This window comes from Argopecten irradians, chromosome 1 (assembly GCF_041381155.1).
Source record: "Argopecten irradians isolate NY chromosome 1, Ai_NY, whole genome shotgun sequence".
NCBI classification, from domain to species: domain Eukaryota; kingdom Metazoa; phylum Mollusca; class Bivalvia; order Pectinida; family Pectinidae; genus Argopecten; species Argopecten irradians.
The window spans coordinates 66,192,969-66,215,101 of NC_091134.1; the positions used below are offsets into that span (position 1 = coordinate 66,192,969).

General features: G+C 38.7%; 1 protein-coding gene across 1 annotated transcript in view; it reads left to right on the plus strand.

Moving 5' to 3' along the window:
• Positions 1 to 10,902, plus strand: part of LOC138305920 (lambda-crystallin homolog) — a 47,351-nt gene extending 36,449 nt beyond the window's left edge. The window contains 5 exon segments of the mRNA XM_069246215.1: positions 1,895 to 1,936; positions 1,938 to 2,057; positions 2,155 to 2,349; positions 9,208 to 9,313; positions 9,487 to 10,902. Of these exon segments, the coding sequence (XP_069102316.1) occupies positions 1,895 to 1,936; positions 1,938 to 2,057; positions 2,155 to 2,349; positions 9,208 to 9,313; positions 9,487 to 9,710 (687 nt within the window). The 3' untranslated portion in view covers positions 9,711 to 10,902.
• The last annotated feature ends 11,231 nt before the right edge of the window (positions 10,903 to 22,133 follow it).

A 22,133-nucleotide genomic window follows, 5' to 3' on the forward strand; every position in this document is an offset into this window, starting at 1 on the left:
ATACATACATACATACATACATACATACATACATACATACATACATACATACATACATACATACATACATAGATACATACATACATACATACATACATACATACATACATACATACATACATACATACATACATACATACATACATACATACATACATACATACATACATACATAAACACATACATACATACATAACATATACATCTACATAACTACCATCCTATACATAACATATAGCACAAATACATACGTAGCGATAGACATACATACACACTATACATCAAATACACACATCCCCATACAGACAAACCATTATACATGGAAATACATACATCACCTACATAACATATACCATAAATAAACCGACAGCCCCATACATACATACATACATACATCAAATACAAACATACCATACATACATACATAACATACATACATCCAATAACATACATCACATACGAATAAGCATACATACACTATGAAAGTAACATACATACACATACATGAACAGACATACATACATAAATAACATGACATAACATACATAACATATACATTACAACATAACATACATCACTTACAGTAACATACACATTAAATAACTTACATCACATTACATATACATATACATTAAATAACGACATCACATACAGAAACATATACATACATAAATACATCACATACATAACTATATACATACATAACGACATTCATAGACATACATACATACATACATAACATACATAACTACATCACATACATAAACATAACCATACATAACTACATTCACATACATAAAACTACATTACAAGACATAATACATTTCCAAAGAATACTGACCTCACATACATAACACATACATTAAATAACTACATCACTTACATAAACAATACATAAATAAACTACATCACATTACATAACATATACATTAAATAACTACATCACATACATAACATATACATCAAATAACTACATCCACATGACATCAAAACAATATAACATAAAATAACTACATCACATACATAAACATATACATCACAAATAACTACATCACATACATAACATATACATTAAATAACTACATCACATACATAAAATATACATATCAAATAAAAACGACGACATCCCATACATAACAGCTATACATCAAATAACTACATCACATACATAACATATACATCAAATAACCTACATCACATACATAAACATATACCATTAAATAACAACTACATTCAGATGACATTAACATAAGCAGTTAAATAAACTACAATCGAATCAATTACCACATACATTATCACATATATAAACATAGACCTAACCCTGCACACATATACATTAAATAAGTCATCACATTGCAATCACCATACATCACATTACGATTACATATCACAATCACCTAACATTATACATTACATAACTACATCGACCTACATTACAATATACATTCAAAATAACCCCCTACATCACATACCAGTAACCTATACATTAAATAATTACATTCACATACATAACCATATACATCTTAAGATCCTAAATTAACTTAAACTCCATATACGTTCAAAAATGCACCACAAACCGCCATAAACCATGCATAGACATCTAAACAAACCCATCATCCCCACAGACCATACTTAATACAAAATAAAACCAAACCCTAGATGTTCAACAAAACGAGGAAACACAGTTCAACCCTCTTTAGAGGATTAATCAAAAATGGTGTTCTAACATGATTAATGTGTATATTCAAGAAAATCAGTATATTTTATGCATGATTGTCTGAATTTCTTTTCAGAATGTTTCCAAAGATTCTGTTATTTATACATATAGGATATTTCCATTAAGAATGCATTCCAGAGAATCTGTGTGTCTTATTGTTGGTTACTCTTCCTGTAGGAGTGTGTCCCTGAGAACCTGGACCTCAAGAAAAAAGTTTTTGACGGAGATGGATGCTGTGGCCAGTGATGGTGTGATACTGGCCAGTTCTAGCAGCTGTCTGTGTGCTTCAATGTTTACTGAAGGGCTCACACACAAGGCCAACATGCTAGTGGCTCATCCGGTAAGTTTTTCTCTGTGATGTTAATGTTGATTAAACCTGCTGTCAGTGTAAGATGTTTTATTTCAAGTTGTACCTCACCATGTCTTTCTATTGGTAGATTAACCCACCCTACTTCATTCCATTGGTGGAGTTAGTGCCAGCTCCCTGGACCAAGCAGGATGTAGTCACCAAGGCACGTGGTCTGATGGAAGAAGTAGGACAGTCTCCAATAACATTACGCAGAGAGAGTCTGGGATTCGCCCTCAACAGAATCCAGTATGCTGCTATCAATGAGAGCTGGAACATGTACCAGGTGAGGTCACAGCTGTCGTTTGTTGTTAGCTGAGATTTTACAAGTTAAAGTTATCTTACTTGTTATTACTGCCCTGCTGGAAAGGGATTAAATTTTACTAGTGTCCCAATTGTATGATGGTGTAAATGTTTGTTTGTTTGTTTGTTTGATTAATTAACGTCCTATTAACAGCTATGGTCATGTAAGGACGGCCTCCCATGCATGCGGTGTGTTGCGTGTATGTTGTGCGAGGTGCGTGTTTTGGGAGACTCCGATATATTTATGTTGTGTCTTCTTGTATAGTGGAACTGTTGCCCTTTTTATAGTGCTATATCACTGAAGCATGCCGCCGAAGACACCAAGCAACACACTCCACCCGGTCACATTATACTGACAACGGGCGAACCAGTCGTCCCACTCCCTGTGTGCTGAGCGCTAAGCAGGAGCAGAAACTACCACTTTTATAGACTTTGGTGTGTCTCGGCCAGGGGACAGAACCCAGAGCCTTCCTCACATGGGCGAACGCTCAACTCAAGGCCAAAAGTGAGGCGGTGCCAAGGGAGGCATTAGGAAAGATAAAGTCAGTTAGGAAGTAAAGAAAAGATAAGATCCTAAATTTAGTCGCCTTTTACGATCATGCAATAGGGGCAGCAGGTACAATTCTAACGCCCTACCTGCAGGGCCGATGATGGTGTAAAATGACTTAATTTGAGATTTTATGTTTTCTTTTCTTTCTAATAACCTTTATAATGGATGCTAGTTCTCTATAGTAATCATGAAGCTCGTCTGTCTGTCCAAGTGTCCTTTTTGTTTTCATTTGCAAAATTCAAATGGAAGTAAATGTCATTAAGATCTGTTGTTTAACTTTTGGAGCTAAATGGCATTCATTTTTTTTTTTTTTTTTAATTTATTTTTTATTATTTTTTTCAAAAAATATACACATCACAACATATACAGAAGACACATGAAAGACGAGTACAATAGAAGTTACATTTGTAGAGTTATTACAAATTGAATATTTTAACGTATGTACATTCATATATTTACAAGTAACTTATTAACGTAACAAATACACGCACACATTCACATAAAAGGTCTATCAAGAGTTATTTCCCTTCCTACAGATGTAATGAGAAATTGAACTAGGGGAGACAACTCTTGGTAAAAATCAACACCAAAGACAGGACAAAAAAAAGATTACCGGTAAAAAAAAAAAAAAAAAAAAAGAGTTAACGAAGTAAACCTAGGTCACAGATCTTTCAAAATTTTTTTAAATATTACTGTTTATACATTTAACCAATTTTGTAATTCTGCAAGTGCTTGTGGTTTCCGCTTTAAATTACTGTTGGATATTATAATCCTGTGAGCTTTTAGTTCAAATTTAATATGATTTTTTAGACTGTTTAAATTGAGTTCTTTTTCTAGACATTTGCAGTTGTAAATGTATTGTTTTACTAGAAGCAGTATCAAATTTTCAATATGGAAATTAGTATTTGTACTATCTTGTTTGCCGAAGATAAAATCCTGTTTTTCAAATCTAAGACTTAAATTATTAGTAATTATAGAAATTCTTAATTGTTCAATCAAATTTGATACATTTTCACAGTCCCAAATTATATGAGTGATTGTTTCTGGATGTGTTTTACAAAATGTACATAGATTGTTGTTTGATTTACCAATTCTTAAAAGAAATGTTTTTGTAGTTAGTATTCTGTGATTTATTCGGAATTGTAACCATTGAAGCTTTGAGCTAGTAGTGTCATTAAAAGGTTGTTTATAAATATTTCCCCATTCATCCCGATCAATTTCAAAATTTTGATTCCATTTATTTTGAGCAGTAGGTATAACTTCATTTTTAATTAAAACATTATATATATTTTGAACACCTTTTTTACAACTTAAAATCAATTTGAGGTTTATTGGTATGTTAGGAAGAGTTATATTTTTTTCAGAGTCAAAACTTTGTTGATTGTTTCTGATGACATGAATAATGGCATTTTTCATACACTGATTTTCTAGAAAATTGGTCTGAATATTATACGTTTCACGAAATTCTTCTAGACTATATATGGATTTGTCTGTTTTCAAAATGTTATAGATAACTATAACACCCTTTTCATACCATAACTTCTTAAAAATAACTTTATGATTTATTCTGATTTCATTATTAAACCAAATAGGGTTTTCTAAAATATTTGTTTTGTAAATATTACTTGAACTTAAGGTCGTACACCAAGCCTCTAGAACATCTCTCCAAAATTAATTTTTTACAATTTTTTAGATTGTTTTTTTATGTGTACAATTCCAGTATTCGCTAATTTTTGTTTGTCAAATAGAGATCTTAGAATAATATTCCAGTTTCCTTCTTTACAATAAATTCTTCTTATCCATGATACTTTTAGAGCAGTTATAAAAGATTTTAGATGAATCATTTTAAGCCCCCCTTCCTCATATTTTTTAATAATTACATCTCTTTTAATTTGATCTGGTTTACCATTCCAATAAAAAATCAAAGCACAGACAATTAATTTGTTTAATATACAAGTTATCAGGATTTGGAAGCGATATAAATAAGTGGTTGAACTGGGATATTAGTAAGGTTTTTATTACAGCTATTTTGCCAATTGGTGTAAGAATTCTTTTGTTCCAAATTGAAATTAGTGATTTTAGTTTTGCAAGTTTTTTGTCGAAATTCAGTTGGATTATTCTGCTTAGATCTACATCATATTCAATACCCAATAGATTAAAGCGTGTGGTTCCCCATTTTAACTTAAGATTAGAATGAAATGTATTATTACTGTACTTCATACTGCCAATCCAAATTACCTGGGTCTTGGAGAAATTCATTTTTAAACCAGATATATTAGCATAGAAATTTAGTGATTTGAGAGTTTGATCTAAAGATTTTTTTTGAGCCATCTAAATAACAGATGTGTCATGAGCAAATTGAGATAATAGAAATTCATCTTCATGTAATAGTATACCTTTAATATTTTCATTATTTCTTAGTAGTATGGATAAAATTTCTGCACATAAAATGAAAATATTTGAAGAGACGGGGTCACCTTGGCGACAGCCTCACTCTATATGGAAAAAGTTGGACAGATTTCCCCCAATATTTACTGCTGACTGTATATCATTTCTAAAGAGTTTTATCCACTTGATTATTGTAGGACCAAAATTAAAGTATTTTAGAGTTTTATCATTAAAGTTCCAGGATACAGAGTCGAAAGCTTTTTCAAAGTCTATTAAAAGTAAAAGTCCCGGTATATTATTTTCTTCTGTATATTGCATAACATCATATATTAACCTTGTGTTTTCGCCAATGTATCTTCCAGGGATGAATCCAGTTTGATTATTGCTAATTAATTTACTGATTACCTTTTTGAATCGTTCTGCTATTGCGCCTGATGCTAATTTATATATATTATTTAAAAGTGTTATCGGCCTCCAATTACTTAATTTATCGCGGGGTTTGTTGCCTTTTGGAATGCATGTAATTATTCCTTGTTTTTGAGTTATTGAAAGTTCTGATGTGCTAAAAATATAATTAAGTGATCTTAAAACAAATGGTCCCAATTGCTTCCAAAATATTTTCAAAAATTCCACTGTAAAACCGTCAGAGCCAGGACTTTTATCATTTTTCATTTTTAGCAGTGTGTTGTTTAATTCATTAATTGTAAGGGGTCCTTCAATATTTAAAGATGCTTGCTCTGATAATTTAGGAACAGTATAAGATTCTAGAAGTTGTTCAAGATTGGCATTATTTATTGTGGTATTTTCTTTATATAAATTATTATAGTAATTTTCAGATTCATAAAGAATTTTATTTTGATCCGAGATAACTGTTCCATCTTCTTTAGTTATGTAAGGAATAATTTTACTAGTATAGTTGCGAGACTCTAAGTTACAGAAATATTTAGTTGGTTTTTCCCCTTCCCTTATCCATTTCGCTCTAGATCTTATTATGCTACCATTTATTTTTTGTTTTCTTATTTCTTCTAATTCCTTCTTTTTATCTTCTAACTTGTTTAATGATGTATTATTTGGCCCTGTTTTTTCTAATGCCTTAATTTCATTAATTAAAATTTTTTCCCTTTCATTAGATGTTTTTTTTATATGACTTGAGTAGGATATAGTTTTACCCCGAATTTCCATCATTAGTGTTTCTAAAAAGAGTTGGTCATTTATTGTAAATACTATAAGATCTGACGATATATCTTTTACATTATTAATATTATATACGGGTACTGCATATTGAGATTTGATATCTTCTATTGTAGATTTAATAAGGTTTAAAAATTCATTATCGAATAAAAGAGAATTATTAAATTTCCATAAACCTTTTCCACGTTTAAAGTTATTAAAAGACAAGTTAATTATTGAGAAAGAATGATCTGAACGGTAACCTGGTTCAATTATTGAAGAAGTCAAACTTGGTAAAAGACTATCTGATATCAGTATATAATCTAATCTGGCCTGTTTGTGTGGATTTTTTCTACGCCGAGTATATCTTTTAGTCTCAGGATTCTTTTCTCTAAATGTGTCTACTAGTCCAAAAGTGTCTATATATTCCAAAACTTTCTTTCTTGCATTTGGGTTGTTTATGTTTTTATAGTTTTCACAATCTAATTTAGGATCAAATATCATGTTAAAGTCTCCTCATATTACATATTTGTCATTTCCAAACTCTTCTATAATATCAAATATTTCGTCATAAAAAGGAGGTTGGTCAATGTTAGGTCCATATAAAGTAATTAATGTTATTATTTTTTTTTTTTTTTTGCATTATTAAATGGCATTCATAATGGATGCTTGGCTTGTGGTCACCCTGCTTGAAATAGAAAATTCTAGGCATGTCCCCTGGCAAAGACACATGAAGGTCTATAGAAAAGTTAGATTTCCTCCAGCTCAGCTTTCAGCATTCATATCAAGCAGTATAGTGACCATTGTCAGTATTATGTGAGAGTGGATGGAATATATGTCTCAGTATTTTCAGTTGTATGCTTCAATCAAGATGGACTATAAAGTTGGCAAGATTTCCTCTATCAAAAGAAGACACAACACAAACATATTGCAGTCTAAATGAATACACATGCTTTCACCACCAGTAGTAATAGAATTCAGGGGAAATAATTGACACGATGCTCTCACCACATGTATTAATATAATACAGGGGAGATAATTGACACGATGCTCTCACCACAATGTATTTATTGAATACATGGGAGATAATTGATACGATGCTCTCACCACATGTATTAATAGAATACAGGGGAGATAATTGACACAATGCTCTCACCACATGTATTAATAGAATACAGGGGAGATAATTGACACGATGCTCTCACCACAATGTATTTATAGAATACAGGGGAGATAATTGACACATGCTCTCACCACAATGTATTAATTGAATACAGGGGAGATAATTGACACGATGCTCTCACCACATGTTTAATAAAATACAGGGGTATAATTGACACGATGCTCTCACCACATGTATAATAGAATACAGGGGAGATAATTGACACGATGCTCTCACCACATGTATTAATAAAATACAGGGGATATAATTGACACGATGCTCTCACCACATGTATTAATAGAATACAGGGGAGATAATTGACACGATGCTTCACCAAGTATTAATAAAATACAGGGGAGATAATTGACACGATGCTCTCACCACATGTATTAATAAAATACAGGGGAGATAATTGACACGATGCTCTCACCACATGTATTAATAAAATACAGGGGAGATAATGACAATGCTCTCACCACATGTATTAATAAAATACAGGGGAGATAATTGACATCGATGCTCTCACCATATGTATTAATAAAATACAGGGGAGATAATTGACACGATGCTCTCACCACATGTATTAATAAAATACAGGGGAGATAATTGACACGATGCTCTCACCACATGTATTAATAAAATACAGGGGAGATAATTGACACGATGCTCTCACCACATGTATTAATAAAATACAGGGGAGATAATTGACACGATGCTCTCACCACATGTATTAATAAAATACAGGGGAGATAATAGACACAATGCTCTCACCACAATGTATTAATAGAATACAGGGGAGATAATTGACACGATGCTCTCACCATATGTATTAATAAAATACAGGGGAGATAATTGACACGATGCTCTCACCACATGTATTAATAGAATACAGGGGAGATAATTGACACGATGCTCTCACCATATGTATTAATAAAATACAGGGGAGATAATTGACACGATGCTCTCACCACATGTATTAATAGAATACAGGGGAGATAATTGACACGATGCTCTCACCACATGTATTAATAGAATACAGGGGAGATAATTGACACGATGCTCTCACCACATGTATTAATAGAATACAGGGGAGATAATTGACACGATGCTCTCACCACACATGTATTAATAGAATACCAGGGAGATAATTGACACGATGCTCTCACCACATGTATTATTAATAAAATACTATGTATAAAAATACAGGGGAGATAATTGACACGATGCTCTCACCACATGTATTAATAGAATACCAGGGAGATAATAGACACAATGCTCTCACCACATGTATTAATAAAATACAGGGGAGATAATTGACACGATGCTCTCACCACATGTATTAATAGAATACAGGCAAGATAATTGACATGATGCTCTTACCACATGTATGAATAGAATACCGGGGAGATAATAGACACAATGCTCTCACCACAATGTATTTATAGAATACAGGGGAGATAATTGACACAATGTGTTTACATCTGTTTAAGTCTGGTCTACTGAGTGCAGAGGGTATTGATGAAAATGTGATACAAGGGAGATAATTGATAACATGTTTATGTCTGTTTAAGTCTGGTCTATTGAGTGCAGAAGACATTGATAGAGTGTGTCACACTGGGCTAGGTCTGCGGTACGCCTTCATTGGACCCCTGGAGACCATGCATCTCAATGCTAATGGTAAGTCTATTGACTTTCTGATTGTGTGAATTAGTTGATTCATTGTGTGTTGAAGATACTACTTGAATGATTCATGGTTTAAAACATACACTAGTAAATTGTTCGTAATGTTACAAACCTAAAACCAAAGTTATACCTACAGGATAAGAATGAATTATTGGTTATTATTGAAGGAATAACAGATTACTGTGAACGATATGCTGAGGGAGCCTACAATGTACAGAAGGAGACATTCAAACCAGTGCCTGTGATGTATGATGTGTCGACGGCCGAGAAAGTTCAGGAGGAGTTCAATCAAACCATCCCACTGGATAAACTAGCCGAGAGGAGGCGTTGGAGAGATAAACGACTCGCAGAACTGTCCAAGCTAAAGAAGACATTAGATGAGGATAAATGATGTTATGTTAGGAGATTTAGATAAGAATGAATAATGTTAATTATTAAGAATGTAGTGAAAGGTGTGTGGTGAACATTTGTGTATGTTAAATAGTGGATGGTCAATGAAAGATTTTGTGATGATCACAGGTAATTATATGCTTATAATATAATATGTAAATCCATATGTAATTGTGAAGAATTTGTAAATCCATATGTAATTGTGAAGAATTTGTTAAAGTCTTATGTAATTGTAAAGAATGTGTAAATCCATATGTAATTGTGAAGAATTTGTAAATCCATATGTAATTGTGAAGAATTTGTAAATCCATATGTAATTGTGAAGAATTTGTAAATCCATATGTAATTGTGAAGAATGTGTAAATCCATATGTAATTGTGAAGAATGTGTAAATCCATATGTAATTGTGAAGAATTTGTAAATCCATATGTAATTGTGAAGAATTTGTAAATCCATATGTAATTGTGAAGAATTTGTAAATCCATATGTAATTGTGAAGAATTTGTAAATCCATATGTAATTGTGAAGAATGTGTAAATCCATATGTAATTGTGAAGAATTTGTAAATCCATATGTAATTGTAAAGAATGTGTAAATCCATATGTAATTGTAAAGAATGTGTAAATCCATATGTAATTGTAAAGAATGTGTAAATCCATATGTAATTGTGAAGAATTTGTAAATCCATATGTAATTGTGAAGAATTTGTAAATCCATATGTAATTGTAAAGAATGTGTAAATCCATATGTAATTGTAAAGAATGTGTAAATCCATATGTAATTGTAAAGAATGTGTAAATCCATATGTAATTGTGAAGAATTTGTAAATCCATATGTAATTGTGAAGAATTTGTAAATCCATATGTAATTGTGAAGAATTTGTTAAAGTCTTATGTAAGTGTGAATGATTTTTTAAAACCATATATATTACTCAAGAATTTGTTAATATGCATATTTTAATCAAGAATTTTATGTAAGATATTGCATGTATGTAAAATACAATGTATGTGTACCAATGAAAAAAAAAATTTGATTGAATGTATTACTGATATATAGATGTTATGGTGGATATAATTGTGTAATGAATGAAATTATTTTGATTATGAAATGAGGTGCACTAAATTTAAAAGAAAAATCAGAATAGATTAAATAAAGAAGAAAAGAATTAGGAGAAAATGTTTTAAAATATGTGTATTATATTGATACTAAAGTACTTACTCTAAAACTTTCACAGATATAAATTAGGTAGGATATGCTGTACGGGCAGCTGGAGTGGTCACTAGCTATTCCATGTTGCACAGACAGCTGGAGTAGTCACTAGCTAGGCCATGTTGCTGTTGCACAGACAGCTGGAGTAGTCACTAGCTAGGCCATGTTGCTCAGACAGCTGGAGTGGTCTTTAGCTAGGCTATGTTGTACAGACAGCTGCAGTGGTCATTAGCTAGGCCATGTTGTACAGGCAGCTGGAGTGGTCACTAACTAGGCTATGTTGTACAGACAGCTGTAGTGGTCACTAGCTAGGTTACATTGTACAGGTAGCTGGATTGGTCACTAAGTAGGCTATGCTGTACAGACAGCTGGAGTGGTCACTAGGTAGGCTGTGTTGTACAAGCAGCTGGAGTGGTCACTAGCTAGGCTGTGTTGTACAAGCAGCTGGAGTGGTCACTAGCCAGACTGTGTTGTACAGGCAGCTGGAGTGGTCACTAGCCAGACTGTTGTAAATGCAGCTGGAGTGGTCACTAGCCATGCTGTGTTGTACAAGCAGCTGGAGTGGTCACTAGCTAGGCCACATTGTACAAGCAGCTGGAGTGGTCACTAGCTAGGCTATGTTGTACAGGCAGCTGGAGTGGTCACTAGCTAGGCTATGTTGTACAGGCTGCTGGAGTGGTCATTAGCCAGACTGTTGTACAGGCAGCTGGAGTGGTCACTAGCCATGCTGTGTTGAACAAGCAGCTGGAGTGGTCACTAGCTAGGCCACATTGTACAGGCAGCTGGACTGGTCACTAGCTAGGCTGTGTGTAAAGGCAGCTGGAGTGGTCACTATCTAGGTTGTATTGTACAGGCAGCTGGAGTGGTCACTAACTAGGCCACATTGTACAGGCAGCTGGAGTGGTCACTAGCTAGGCTATGTTGTACAGACAGCTATAATGGTCACTAGCCATGCTGTGTTGTACAAGCAGCTGGAGTGGTCACTAGGTAGGCTTTGTTGTAAAGGCTGCTGGAGTGGTCACTAGCCAGGCTAAGTTGTACAGGCAGCTGTAGTGGTCACCAGCTAGGCTATGTTGTACACGCAGCTGGAGTGGTCACTAGCTAGGCTGTGTTGTAGAGGTAGCTGGAGTGGTCGCTAGACATGCTGTGTTGTACAGGCAGCTGGAGTGGTCACTGGCTAGGCCATATTGTACAGGCAGCTGGAGTGGTCACTTGCTAGGCTGTGTTGTACAGGCTGCTGGAGTGGTCACTAGCCAGACTGTGTTGTACAGGCAGCTGGAGTGGTCACTAGCCAGACTGTTGTAAATGCAGCTGGAGTGGTCACTAGCCATGCTGTGTTGTACAAGCAGCTGGAGTGGTCACTAGCTAGGCCACATTGTACAGGCAGCTGGAGTGGTCACTAGCTAGGCTATGTTGTACAGGCAGCTGGAGTGGTCACTAGCTAGGCTATGTTGTACAGGCTGCTGGAGTGGTCATTAGCCAGACTGTTGTACAGGCAGCTGGAGTGGTCACTAGCCATGCTGTGTTGAACAAGCAGCTGGAGTGGTCACTAGCTAGGCCACATTGTACAGGCAGCTGGACTGGTCACTAGCTAGGCTGTGTGTAAAGGCAGCTGGAGTGGTCACTATCTAGGTTGTATTGTACAGGCAGCTGGAGTGGTCACTAACTAGGCCACATTGTACAGGCAGCTGGAGTGGTCACTAGCTAGGCTATGTTGTACAGACAGCTATAATGGTCACTAGCCATGCTGTGTTGTACAAGCAGCTGGAGTGGTCACTAGGTAGGCTTTGTTGTAAAGGCTGCTGGAGTGGTCACTAGCCAGGCTAAGTTGTACAGGCAGCTGTAGTGGTCACCAGCTAGGCTATGTTGTACACGCAGCTGGAGTGGTCACTAGCTAGGCTGTGTTGTAGAGGTAGCTGGAGTGGTCGCTAGACATTCTGTGTTGTACAGGCAGCTGGAGTGGTCACTGGCTAGGCCATATTGTACAGGCAGCTGGAGTGGTCACTTGCTAGGCTGTGTTGTACAGGCTGCTGGAGTTGTCACTAGCTAGGCTGTGTTGTAGAGGCAGCTGGAGTGGTCGCTAGCTATGCTGTGTTGTACAAACAGCTGGTGTGGTCACTGGCTAGGCCATATTGTACAGGCAGCTGGAGTGGTCACTAGCTAGGCTATGTTGTACAGGCAGCTGGAGTGGTAACTGGCTAGGCCATATTGTACAGGCAGCTGGAGTGGTCACTAGCTAGGCTATGTTGTACAGGCAGGTGGGGTGGTCACTAGCTAGGCTACGTTGTACAGACAGCTGGAATAGTCACTAGGGAGGTTATGCTGTACGGGCAGCTGGAGTTATGCTGTACGGGCAGCTGGAGTAGTCACTATGTAGGCTATGTTGTACAGGCAGCTGGAGTTATGCTGTACGGGCAGCTGGAGTAGTCACTAGGGAGGCTATGCTGTACAGGCAGATGGAGTTATGCTGTACGGGCAGCTGGAGTGGTCACTAGGTAGGCTATGCTGTACAGGCAGCTGCAGGTATGCTGTACAAGCAGTCGGTGTAGTCACTAGGTAGGCTAGCTGTTCAGGCAGCTGATGTAATCACTAGGTAGGCTATGTTGTAAAGGTAGGACATTATTAGGTAACATCGAAACTTAAGGACATTAATGAAATGTCGGTGGCGGTAGATACTTTGAGGCAACCATTATGACAAATGGAGCAAAGCAGAAGAATGGCAGTGAGAGAGAGAGAGAGACTGTTCTATTATTGATTAAATCAGAGGAAGGAATGGCAGCAAAAAAGTATCCGAGTGCAATATCATATGGAGGATCGACATTTGATAAATGGAAACTTTGAGGTTCTTCATCGTCAGGTCAGTGTGCAACACATTGCCTTGTGTCGACGGAGCCACAATGAGGATCAAACCTGTCTCATGAACTAATGGGTGGATATTGGCTCATATCTTGTCTGTCTGAAGAGAAGCCTTATAAAGTACCAATGGCGGCACGACACGGTTCTAGCCACCCAAACTGACATAATAAAGACAAGGAGTGGTGGCAAAAAACAATGGAAACCCACCCAAAACGGTTTGTGAAAGCTAGAGAAAGAGACACCTTAATGCTACCACCTGTCTCTGAAACATCCTTGTCCAATCAGCGTTAAAACATATTAAAGAAGACAGAGGTAACAACATGATGGGTTTTGAGATGATGAGCGGAACTTGAGACCCAGCAACACACCGACAGACGTGGACTGTATGTCGAAACTGCCGGGGGTTGAAATCCAACGGACAACACTGTCCACACAGCAGGTCCCCGATCTACAGGCCGTAGCTGTCTTATCGAAGTAGCGATTATATTTCACCAATAACAGAGAATCTACTATTCGTTTAAAGAAAAGAAAATTTCAAAATAGAGATAGTAAAAACTGACGCACAAAATAGAGATATTAAAACTGACGCACAACTCTAATACTGATTCCGAAACTCCACAATGAACGATACCCGATCAAGAACTCCAACCCATGACTACTTGGATATTCTTCACCAAGAAGTATCAGTGTTGATTTATTGGTATTGATCATGTGATGGTGATCCTTGCCAGCGTCTTGGATGTTATCAGTGTTTTATCAAGTATTTGAATGATATACTTTAGTCATAAAACAGACTATGGTATTTGGACCAGAAAATGGATTCGAGATATCATACGTAAACACCCTCTCTTTAAGATATGCTGGGTGTGTTCGGCCACATCTTCAGAATCCAATATAATCTGTATTGGCTGTTGTATGGTTTTTAAATGGGACTCAAGTCCGTTTACTTCATAAGGTGTTTATTCAGCAATGAACACGGTCTGAAAAGACACACAAAGTGAATTAGATGTAGACCATAATAATTGGCGACATACTGACGCATACATGGACACATACATGATCAAGTATAACATATAATCCTCTATCTCTCCCCCCCCCCCCCCACACACACACACACACACACCCCACCTCAGTCTTTGGCGGTGAAGTATCACTAATATGAGTACTATTGGCAAAGACTGATATACAATCACTAACATGTCAAACTACTTGTCTAAGTGAACATAAAATGAACATAAAGTAAATAGTACAACACAAATGTCCTGAGTAGTATAATGTCAAATCATCCAGACATATCATAGTCCAAGTGCCACGCCGGTTTTGTTGTTGTACGACCAGATTTACGGACGGGTGTGAGTGATGGAGTCTGTGGTATAGGTATAGGACTTGGGGGCACTGTGAGCGGAGTTCGGTTACGATTGTCCTTTGAACTTGATGGAGAGTTGAATTCCAGATGGCGACGACTTTGGGTGTCGCGTGTTACAGATCGCAGAGCATCGTGATTTACATCAGGTGATGAGCGAAATAAATGTTCCTCTTTTCTAGAAACCGTCGGTGTGAAAGGAGTAGGACTAGCTAAACTTTCCCTTTCTCAGCAATTGTAGTTTCTGGAACTTTTGAGGTAGGTAGCGATACACAATGAGGAAGGCCAATGGCAATGTCTTTATCGATCGTCAGACGCGCTGGAGGGGTAATAACAGGGATGTATTTTCGGAGGAATTTCCTGTTGCGCAGGGTAACACGACCAGACCCATCAACCTGAACTACATATTGGTCGAATTGGCGAACATCGATGATAACACCGGTCTTGTCCCATTTGAGGGGATGGGGTCGGACTTGGTTTTGGATACGCACATGATCTCCAACTACCAGTGGCGAAAGACGTTTAGTATGTTCAGACCAACGTTCGCTATCACGCATATGACGGTTCCTTAGCGCTTCTTCGCGGGCTGCTAGTGTTTCCATCCATGTGTTATGTGGAATGTACCGACCTGGTGGTATAGGGATGAAGTCCCTATAGGATGAACGAACATGCACATAGCAGGGGAAAGTTTTGTGTCCCTGCCAGGTGTATTACGATACTGGAGAATAGCTCGTTGAAACGCATCAGTGTCAAGATCGCCACTTGTGCTAGTATTGCCGATGATCAATCGCTTCACTGTTTTGACTCCCACTTCAGCGCGACAGTTACTATGGGGAAAGGCGACTGATGATAGTCGATGGTGAACGCCCCAGTTTTCGAGGAATCGTTGTGTGCTCATGGCAGTGAACTCGGGACCTCCATCTGAGGCCAGTTCATCTGGAATGCCAAAAGTAACAAATGTCCTTCGGAGGCTTTCTATCAAGCCGCTAGAACCATCGGACGCTTTCTCCACTATTGGCCAGTTAGAATAACGATCGACGATTACGAGATAGTTACATCCCATGTAATAAAAGTAGTCGGCGCATACACATTGGAACGGATAGTCAGGCGTGGTCAAAGGCATTGGTGGTGCACTCGGGTTGGACGGGGCGTTACGATTGCAATGATTACATGATGCCCGAACCGACGCGATGGCAGGTGTGATCCCAGGCCAGAATATTGAAGCCTCAGCTCTTGAAGTCATAGATGTAACCCCCTGATGTGCTGAATGTAGAGAGGCCAATATTTCCTGTCGAAGTGATGGTGGAATGACTATTCTCTCCTTGTAAAGAACCACACCACCTACTGTATGAAGGTCGTCACGGAGTGTGAAATACTCCTGTAATGACTTCGGAAGTTCATGCCGAGTGTTCGGCATACCGGATTCTATCAACGCGAGTAACGCCTGCATGTTGTCATCGCTTGTAGTGGCTGTTTTGACACGATCCCATGTTACGGAACGTAAATCGATGGCATTCAGTGTTGTAGAAGCTGCCGCTATGACATGTTCCTCGACAAAAGCTAATCTGGAGGACGGGATGGGTAAACCATGTAGTACACTGAAGTCAGTGGTTGATGAGAACATAGTTGCAATGTCATCTTCGAGAACGAGTTTATCGGGATCGCCAATAGGATGTCTGGAGATGCAATCAGCAGCGCGATGTCGTATGCCAGGTACGTGTAGCATTCTAAACCGATAACGTAGTGTCTTTTCCTTGAGGTTGCGAAGTCTATTGTTCGGAATATTTTCCAAAGATCTATCTCCAAATAGCTTCAAAAGCGGTTTGTGGTCGACCGCTATGATCAAGTTGTCACACCCAAGAACGAAGTGTCGAGCCTTATCTAGAGCATCCGCTACGGCTAAAGCTTCTCCCTCAACTGGCGCGTAGCGCATTTCCGCGGCGTGCGTGAACCGACTTCCGACAAGTGTTACTTTCCATCCATCGCGACAGCACAGGGGACTCTCGTTGGTACACGCACAGTGTTTTTGTAGCAACCAAAATCCTATTCCAGACTTCGACCAATCCGTCGCGAGGCACGTTGGTTTACTTGGATCGAAAATTCGAACACCCATTTCAATTTCGTTTGCGATGACGAGTTTAGATTCCTCGAATATTCGTTGGAGATCTTCAGTCGACTTAAATGGTTGATCAGGCTTGAGTAATTCACGAAATGGATGCATGTTCTCGGCCATGCTGAAGGCATATGATACCTGATTGACTAGTCCGAACCATGATCGCACATCTGTGATATTCTTCGGCGTAGGGAAGTCCAAGATAGCACGTAAATATTTCTGTGATGGTCGAACACTATCGCTGGTGATTTCAAATCCCGCAAATTCTACAGTGTCTTCTGCGAATAGGAATTTCTCAGGATTGAGGGTTATCCCATTACGGCTGCATATGTCAAGCCACTGTACGGCCTGAAAGAAGCTCTCCTCAACAGTGTCTGACCACAAGAGCACATCGTCGACACACTTGGTTTTGTTAGGAATATCCGAGACAAGTTCGTCATAACGTCTAGTATACCCGTCGCCTGATGCGATGTAGCCTTGGGGCGCAGTTCTGTAGCGGTACCTTCCCCAAGGTGTGATGAATGTAGTCAGGTGTCTGTCCTCCTCGCGAATTGGTACACTGTGATAACCGTTCCAAGCATCAAATAATGTCTTCTTCTTTCCGTGTGGAATAGATCGCGCTTGGTGGAATGGTGAAGGAGTGTGGTGAGTCTCGCGAGTGGCGTGCGCGTTCAAGGGTTGGAAATCCACGGTGCGTCGAGGTGTGCCGTTCTTTTTCGCACAAACTACCATTCTATGGCACCAAGTGATAGGTTCATCGATCGGTACGGGTTCGAGAACCTCAAGACGGACGTCCTGATCTAATCCAGCCTTCACTGCATCTTGTCAGTGAATCGAAACGGGTACAGGTGTGTGATGGGCAACCGTTTTCGCGTCGGGATCTGCCATGAGTTTCATGGGTGGTCCGTTCATTAGAGGTAAGGTCTGATGTTCACACGTATTGAATGTGCTCGACTTGTAATACTTGAGGAGGTAATCTTTCAGCCGGCCGACAGTGTCCGTTGTAGCTGGGAAAGGAAGTTTCATCGGAGGAGGTGGAGGTTGTTCACGTGTAGGACAATCGCATGGTGCATCCTGGCGGTTAACTGGAGACGAGGTAGCATTGATGTATGCAGAGGTGTCTTCAGTGCCAACATGCGGAAAGGATTCTGGAATGATACCTAAGACGGCACAGGCTTCGCGACTGAGGAAGAGCTTGTCTGTTGAGTCTGTAACGTAAGTCATTTGTCTCGTCTCCTTGATATTGCCTGCCTTGTCTTCGGACGCCAAACGAAGAATTGTTGCTCCGAGAATTTTGATGCCACTGTATGTAGCAGTGTGCATCTGCATTGTTACCGGTATGAGTTCAGATTCGCGTAAACCAAGACGGCGGATGACTTTGAGGCCAGCTAGGCAACTCTGGCATCCAGTGTCGGCCATAGCCTGTAATGGCATGGTGCGGGTATCACGTTGTAGCTTGAAGCCTAAAGCCGCATAGTCTTCACGTGTAACACGAGCCTTGACATTCACAAATGGTTGTGGTTGTGATCGTTTTTTCACCCAGGAATTTGTCAGTTCATCGTAGATGTGATGATCAATACGGATAGAACGTTCCATGCCGGTGTAACGTTGAAAATGGACCCCCGTTGAAATCTGACCTCGGGTCATTTTTCAATGTTGAAAAATGACCCCGAAACCCGTTGAAAACTGAACATTCAGCGCACTTTTTTCACCGACCCGTTGAAAATAGACCCCGTTGAAAAGTGACCCCATAAGAACTCGTTTTTACAAAACACAACACGACACCACAAAACCACGAAACCACAACACATCACAACATAACAACAAAACATTACACAACAACACATAACACAACACAACCACGCAACAACAATACAACACCACCCAAAAACAACACAGTAACACACAACACACGACAACATTACACAACACAACATAACACAACACAAAATCACACAACAAAACATCACACAACAACACAACACAACATCACACAACCACACCACAACATACAACACAACAACAATACAACACCACCTAACAACACAACAATACACAGCAACACAACACCCCACAGCAACACAACATCACACAACACATAACAAAACACACAACACAACCATAACACACAACCATACAACACCACCCAAAAACAACACAATAACACACAACAAAACAACACACGACAACATCACACAACACAACATAATACAACATTAACACAACACAAAATCACACAACAAAACATCACACAACAACACACAAACACAACACATAACACAATAACAATACAACATAACAACACAACAATACACAACCTAACGCAACAACACATCACAAAAACATCACGTAACAACACTACACAAACACGGAACAACAACACCAAACAACACAAAAACACACAACCACAAAACGATACAACAACACAACACAACCATACGCAGAACACAACATAACTGATCCATACGCAGATATATAATTATTACATGCATTCTTGTATTGTCAGGGAATAAATATATATTAACAATTACTGAATATCTGACAAACGTTAAATCGTCGAAAATATAATCATAAAAAATCATTAAGAAACAAATTAATAATGTCCCATAATTATAGTTTTGTAACACTATCCACTGGTACTCGGAAGTGAACACCACATAGTACAAACTTTGCATGCAGTTGATAACAACTATTCCTTTTTATTTACTACGTTACCTCAGTGTTATTTAGCAATTCCTCAGTCTGAGAACAACTATTATCTACACGGACGAACAAAATGACTATAGAAAAAATGAAAGTTTTGTAGTGACGTATTCTCCATAATAAACATACAAGCACCTAAAATGTTTAAAAGAGGTATTTGTTACGATGACAACAATATCAAATTTCAATTCAAATCGAGGTGATTACGTAATTTAAATACCAGCATAGAAGGGTCGCTTAAATTAGGAATGGCGATAACAGAGTTTGTGCAACAGTTATATATGTGAATGTACTAGGATCATATTTCAACAGACCATCCGTTGATAGTTTGCCTAGGTCATTTTTCAACAGACCTGCCGTTGAGAATTGACCCTAGACACCGTCAATTTTCAACGGCATGTTCAATTTTCAACGGCATTCGGGGTCCGTTTTCAACGTTGAAAACTGACCCGAGGTCAATTTTCAACGGAGGTCCATTTTCAACGTTACACCGGACTCGCTAACGGTACAATGGTAGTCTTGAGCAGTGCACAGAGCGTCAAATAATGCACTTCCAGAAATCGCGCCTCGATCAGATGGTTTTGGATTATCCTCACTTCTGCACAAAATTTCAAAATGATGTTGTCGATGACAATGCTCACACGTGTGTCCATCCGCTGTACACTCGGCTTTGCGAATTCGATCAGGGGCCGATTTGCCGTGACCCTTCTTTCCACAATACGCACATGGATCTGTCTTGTTAGATGTATCCTTTGGTGGTGATCTGTCAAACTTGCCTCTCCTGTATGAACTGTTGGCAGCCTCAACCGGGTGGGAGTCGGATAGTCTAGAAGCAGAACGCTTACCGGCTTCCTTTGCCTCTACGAATCGGAATACTTCCTCGAGAGTCATGTCCTGATTCTTGTGTCCGAGCAAATCGAGCTGTATTTCCTGGTCAGAAATCCCGCGTGTTAGGACATCGCGCATGATAGCATCAGTGTTATTGACGTCGTTCGCACATTCAGGACATTTCATTACAAACTTGCAGACACCGGCTTGTCCTTTAAGACGGGCACCATAGCTTCGGACGGTTTCGTCGCGATCCTGTCGCATGTTATGTAACGCTACTCTTGCGACCATTGTGTTTTCCTCGCGCACTGCTAGCTTTTTAATGGCGGTTAAAACCTCTTCAACAGGTTTGTCCGCGAGACTACCACCAGCAGATCGAGTTCAATCCTTGCGGAGTGGTTCGTCACAACATTCAAGTAGCTGAACTACTTTATCGCGTCCCGTTATTTTCGTGGCACTAACGTGATCAGACCAGCGGGATTCAAAGTAGGCCCACTCTTCACTAGTTCCTGCGGCGCTGAGCGTTGGTCGCTTGACTTTCTCAACTTTTGCTGCTTGTCCCGAGTTGTGTACAGCGGAGTGAGCCGTGATGAGTGCCGCAACGATAGTGGCGTTCAGGTCCTCCGTGACAAAGTCGCAGTCGGGGATAGAGCAGGCAACAGCTGGCATTGTGGCGATGTGGTAGGATGAACTGTCGAAATCTCACCGTGTTCATAAATGGGACTCAAGTCCGTTTACTTCATAAGGTGTTTATGCAGTAATGAACACGGTCTGAAAAGACACAAAAAGTGAATTAGATGTAGACGATAATAATTGGCGACATACTGACGCTTACATGGACACATACATGATCAAGTATAACATATAATCCTCTAGTTTTCTATTCTTTGGAACATATTCAGAAATAGTTCACATTGGCAGCAACTTCAAAAGTAATTGGATGCATAGATAAAGCCTTGTATTTTCCTTTATCAAGCTCTGTGTACACGCGGGATGTGAAATCCGTGCTTTCAGACAGCTTCGTCTTACCCGGACAAGCATTTAGATGTGTGGTTCTACAAGAAGAGACTGGTCATAGCTGGGTGGTATAAGGACGAAGAACACTAACCAAATAAGATAAATCAATCAGTCGTACTTTCATAACTCGTCTGAGATATAATAGATTGTCAGCATATCGACAAACGAGAAGCCAAGTGTCTGTCGACGTCGTCATCGAGATAACTTGGGAATTTTCAAATGAACGAGCATGATTCAATTCGTGAAATGTAAGGAAAGCAGCGAAAAAAATCGTATACCTGTACCTTAATTCATAGCGATCGAACATTAGTATTAAAAGATAATAAAGACAAACG